At 49.5% G+C, this 6,000-nt stretch overlaps 1 protein-coding gene across 2 annotated transcripts in view; it reads right to left on the bottom strand.

Moving 5' to 3' along the window:
- Positions 1-274: 274 nt before the first annotated feature.
- Positions 275-6,000, bottom strand: part of WDR31 (WD repeat domain 31) — a 28,551-nt gene continuing 22,825 nt past the window's right edge. For both annotated transcript variants that reach the window (XM_065418931.1, XM_065418932.1), the window contains one exon: positions 275-435. In XM_065418931.1, the coding sequence (XP_065275003.1) occupies positions 275-435 (161 nt within the window). The remainder of the gene's footprint in view (positions 436-6,000) is intronic.

Below are 6,000 nucleotides of genomic sequence, written 5' to 3'. Positions count from 1 at the left end.
CTTATTTCAAGTTAAAATTTGGCCTAAATGCTTCTATGACTTGGCTTTAAAAATGGATGCAGCTAGTTTCCATAATCTCAGAAACTGGAACCTGATGACCCTGCTGGCTCTGCACTGTTGCTTATTTGGGGCTAGGGACATTACAGGTGCCTGGCCATTAAACCTAGTCAGCCAGGAAACGAGTACCAGCGACCGAGAGACTTCTTAACCAGAGAGGCAATTCCTGCTTTGGATTTTGACCATGATGGTCTGGGGCAGAGAGGGTCACTACGAATCAGAACGTTGCCACCTCCTGGAGCTCCAGGCCTTTAACGCTGTTTATCCTGAGTAAGTGAATTCCTGAGTTGAAGCTGGCACAGAGAAGTGTGGAACTGTCACAGACAGCCAGGGAAGCAAGGGGTCCAGATCCGTCGAGGCACAAGGTGACCAGGCAGGCTGTGGAGAGAACAGGGAAGCATTAGTCAGTCAGATGTGTTTCGGTGTAATTCAGAAGTACACTGAGACAACAAACATCTCACCTACAGAAAACAGGGGCTTTTTAAAGGGGAGGGGGGTGCAGTTATAGGGTCGTTCTACAGACACATAGGGATGACACTCAAAGGAAGCCATGGCCCAGCATATGAAATCTGGCCCCACTTTGTCTCCCAGGTCAGGCACTTCTCCCACCTGACATTACTGCCACAGCACCCTGCTGTAGGAGCCTTTTTAGGGCTCCTAGTGGCCACGGGCCCCTCTGCAAGCCAGGTGTTAGCAGCTGGTATTTCTAGGATTAAAAAAGGGACATGATCAAGATTCCCTCTTGCCTCTCTCTCAACCCAAAGAAGTGAGAGCTTCTACTGCTCAACAGTCCCATGACATATACATGAAAACCAGCACAAAACCAGGCCCCACCTGGGTCAAGTCATCTCTTTGCTCTTCCGCTCCCCCCGCAGTGGCGGATAGGAACAGAGATTAAGGGGAGATGACATGGCAAGCAGGTGCAACACGTATCTGGAGTTTAGAGACAGCAGGTCACCCAGATTGTGAGCTGGGATTCCAGACTGTTGCGGTGCTTATTTTGCAGGGGCTGCTCTCAGGATCGGCTCCTGCTGTGCCTCCGATTGGCTCTCTCAGAGTGCTGATCCGAAGCCCATTCAGGTGCCAACATAGCCTTAAGAAACTCCTGCTAGCCTGGGACAATGGAGGAGTCAGTCCTAATACGCACTGACTGCAACAGCAATGGGATTGGCACAGTTTGAGACACATTCTCAGGTACCCATTACACAAGGGGTTGTTAGGAACTGTACATCCTCTCGTAATAGCTGGTATGTTACAATAGCCTGTGGAAGGATCTATGCCTGAGGGTTAATTGTTTTGCTTAGGCGCTATCATTTAGCAGATTTCCACCTCAGGACATTCCCATCACACAGAACATGCTGTTATCACAGTGATTTGTCTGCAGGGTCCTGTTTCACCAACACATTAATTCCTTTGACCTAATTGTTGCTGGATTTATTGTTCTCAGTCATGGGGATGGGGGTGGGATCACGTTCAGAAAGAAACCTCAGAACTTTAGAGCCTTACTGCTTTGCAGAAGGTGCAGCTGAAACCCGTAACACATTAGTCTCAGAGCAGAAAACACAGTCAGCCGTCACATTAATTCATGATGATTTTGATCACCACCAATGGACATTAAAACAAGCCTCTCTTCCAATGCCAATAAAATTCTTCGTTACTGCACTTCTGGGGATAACCCTAATTAATGCCACACAGATTCCTCGCCCTCCCCCTGCTTATTTCTTTATTACATTTTTTTTGGCAATGTACATTTGATCACCAAATTGGGGGTTGGGAAGGAATTTTCCCCAGGTCAGACTGACAGGAACCTGGGGGTTTTCACTCTCTTTGCAGCATAGGGTGCAGATCACTAGCTGGGATCATCTGGGTAATATCTCACTCATTCAATTCCCTGTCATTAAAGGATCCTTGGGCATTGGCACATCTTGGTCACCCACCAGCCGCCCTGGTTCTCTGCCTATGGCACACAACAGTTCAGTCTCCTGAGGGTTGCAATACTTTGGTCTGATTCTGGTTGTGTGGACTGGTGTGCAGGGCTGTTAGAATGACTTAGACTTGAACTTATTTCCAACATGAAGGAGGTTTCAGCACAATATATATTTTAAATGGAGACTAGAACATCAGACATTTGCACCTATATCTGGAGACAGCCTAATGTCGTGTCTTCTAGGACATTTGTAGTAGCTCCTCCCATCCCAGTGGCACCAGCACTGACTTTCACAGGGTATTTACGAAACAGGCAAACAGAATCAAATTCACTCAGTGTTGTTCTGTATTTGTACAGCCCCTGGGTGCTTGGGATCCTGGGCCATGACTGGGGTCCTAGGCACCATCGTAACACAAATTAATAATACATGATTTTGCACTCAGAGTCTTAGTTTAACTACTATTTAAACAAGTGCAGTTATCAACTGCTGGTTAAGACTGAGGCTAACATACCAATAATGCCATTCAGCATACTGCACCCATGCAGGAGGATTAAGGCAGTTTATCGTGGATCCAGCCTGAGCTCAGGTTCCTTCACTGCCAGGGCTGGAGAGTGGCCTCTACAACCAGCAGACTGTGGGATGAGTGTGGGTGTGTGCAGGAAGCTGAACTGTCTGTGGGCAGAGAGAGTCTATGCAAACGCCTGTTTACAGTAGACACATTGCATGCAAGGTGTAGTCAGACGGTGGAAAGGGAAATATAAAAAGGATTGCCAGTCTCTAGAGAAAAAAGAACGAGGAGTACTTGTGGCACCTTAGAGACTAACCAATTTATTTGGGCATAAGCTTTTGTGGGCTAGAACCCACTTCATCAGTTCTACCCCACGAAAGCTTATGCCCAAATAAATTGGTTAGTCTGTAAGGTGCCACAAGTACTCCTTGTTCTTTTTGCGGATACAGACTAACACGGCTACTACTCTGAAACCAGTCTCTAGAGAGTCACTTCTGCCATTTTGTATACCTCTGCCCTCACAACATCAAGCTGAGAACAGGAAGATGGCATTTCTACAACACTCTGAGCTCTACAGGTGGGTTAAAAAAAGGCCACATACAACAGAAATTTGTACGTAACTAAATTTCATACTGGTTTATAGAACTGCACCTAGATTAAGGCTAAAATTCCATCAAAAGGTTCTGGCAACACCATGCCCCACATGACCAAAGATCCAATGCTTTGCTAACATCACCAGAGCTCTGACACATAATCACATGAGTTACTACATGGCCACAGAAGAACATGCTGGTGAAGACCGTTTCTGGGGAAGACCATCCAATTTCACTCTTTCCCAACAATTTTAAGCAACTGCATTTTAAGAGAAATGTTTAACAAAGATGTCTAATCATCATCATTTGTATTAGATACGCTCATGTGGTCTGCTCAGTAACAGGACTGTAAGTTCAGCTGTTTCCCAGCAGCTCTCTCCTCTCTGTATTCTAAACTGGATGGTAGATAAGAAGCAACTAACACAAGCCTCCGAGTATAATAATAATAATAGTGCTTAGGAGGTATTTGCTCTTTGTTCTCAGATCATTGTAAGGCCAAACCTCATCACACCCCTTGGGTGGGAGGGGCTGGGAAGCAAGCAAGATTAATTCCATAATGCCTGTAATTCCCAGTCACAAAAGTGAGTACGAACATTCAGGGCCAGGTTTTTTGCCGCCCCAAGCAAAAAAATTTTTGGCTGTCCCCCACCCCAGCCCTGGGCTCTCCCCTGCTCTCTCCTGCTGCCCCAGCCCTGGGCTCTTCCCCCCGACCCGCACCCCCTGCTGTCCCAGCTCTGGCCCCCACCCCCACCCGCACCCCCCTGCCGCCCCAGCCCTGGATCACTGGTAACTCGCTCCCAGGGCAGGTCATTCAGCAGGAATTTTGGATGTGCACAGAACACAGACAGGATTGGTTCCCATATGGTTACAGAACTGCAGTAAAGTGGAACAATTTTCAGCTTATGTGATTGAAGGATATCTGGATGCATATTATAAGACTGTCCTACATAAATGAGGAAAAGTTGAGGTGCCTTTATTATTCTTTTGTTCCACTCTTTGTTTCTATGGGGAATTTGCCAATGCAATGTCACTGTCTTCCTTTTAAACAAATAAAAAAAAAAAAAAAAAAAAAATGGCAATGGCTGTTGAAAATAGCAATTCCACTCCTAATAACCACTGGGAAGCATTTCTTGCTCAATGTTATCCTACTTTTTCTACAGCAAGTTACAGTGGATCAGTATATTTGATTTGGGAGAAATGAAGTAACAGCTGCCCAAATTGAGCTTGAGCACTCCTGAATTTTGAGGGTGTTCAAATCTGGAAGGCAGGTGCTAGATTCCCTTTCTGAATATTAGCTAAATCTGGAAAGGAAAAGTCAATTTCTGCTTCCATGGCTCAGAAGTGGAAATCCTCCTACATGCCTGGTACTATATCTAAAGCTGCCCAGGTCCTCTAGTAGAGCCTCCCCTCCCTTACTTTTCATTTTAAATTCTAGTGGGATCCACGTACCTCCCTTGCTAGGCTTCAGAGAGAGAGAGGTGCACTGTCCATTTAGTCCACCCAATTCTTTCTTTGGGGGCTGCAAGGTGAGGTCACACCAGTATCCCTAATTCAGTCTGGGGATGTCTTCTGAAGGGGGTATCTGGGCCAAAGCCTTCTACTCCTTGGACATACTTGTTCCCCGTTCTACAGTTACCTACCATAGATCTGTATTTTCACGGATATGTCTGGCTTTTTGGGTTTTAAATAGCCGTCCGGGAGGAATTTGTAAAACTCTCAAAAGGTCTGGGATTTCCCTCCCAATGCGGAGCGCAGCGCGGCTGACAGGGCGGCCGGGACGGATTGAGTCGCTTGCATCGGGGCCTCCAGCAGCCAGAGCCCCTCCTCTGCTCCCCCATGCAGCCTCAGCACGCCGCGCCGGCAGCACTCTGGGGGGACGGGGCTGTGCGCTCCGCGGGGGAGCGCAGCAGCGTGTCTGGCTGTGCTCGGAGCCAGACATGCCAGTCTGAGCGACACGCTAAGGGGGTTGGGGGGGTTGGAGAAGGGGTATGGCATCCCGGGGGGCAGTCAAGGGACAGGGAGAAGAGGGGGTTGGATGGGTCGGGGGGGCCTGTCAGGGGACGGGGGTGTGGAGAGGGGTCAGGGCAGTCAGGGGACAGGGAGCGGGGGGGTTGGATGGGGCGGAGGTTCGGGGGGGCAGTCACAGGCAGGGAGCAGGGGGGGTTAGATGGGTCAGGGGTTCTGGGGGGGGCAGTCAGGGGACAGACAGCGGTTGGATAGGCGTGGGAGTCCCGGTGGCCTGTCAGGGGGCGGGGGTGTGGATAGGGGGTGGGGCAGTCAGGGGACAGGTAGGGGGTGGGGTACTAGGGGGGCAGTTAGGGTGGGGGAGTCTCAGGAGGGGGCAGTCGGGGGACAAGGAGCCGGGTGGGTTGGATGGGTTGGGGGTTCTGTGGGGGGCAGTCAGGGGGTGGGAAGTGGGAGGGAGTGGATTGGGGCGGGGCTACCCCCGTGGAGTGTCCTCTTTTTTGAATGTTAAAATATGGTAACTCTACCATTCACAGTGCCACCCCGTTCTAGCAGTGAGCTCTCCATTCACAGCAAGCTGCAGCATGAGGTCTCAGCTACCTCACTCCCTCCCCCTCCCTTTCCTGTTGATAGCAGCCAAGGGAATGCTGGGAAATGTAGTTCTTTCCCTACTCCAGGGCTGGCTCTATAGGCAGGGAGCTAACCAAGGAACTACAGCTTCCAGGGCCCCCTGTTGGTTCTCAGCTCCTATGCTGGATCCCTGCCGTCCCTGCAAATGTGCCGCCCCAAGCACCTGCTTGCTTTGCTGGTGCCGAGAGCCAGCCCTGCGAACATCAACCAAAGTGAGCGGGAATGTTTAGTAACCAGGCCCTGGCTCCAAAATGCAATTACAGCATCTAGTCCAATTGGGACAACTCCTTGGCGTTTTCTTTCATATGTTATCCTGTCC

Source organism: Emys orbicularis, chromosome 18 (genome assembly GCF_028017835.1).
Source record: "Emys orbicularis isolate rEmyOrb1 chromosome 18, rEmyOrb1.hap1, whole genome shotgun sequence".
NCBI lineage: Eukaryota > Metazoa > Chordata > Testudines > Emydidae > Emys > Emys orbicularis.
This window is presented reverse-complemented; position numbering and strand designations above follow the sequence as displayed.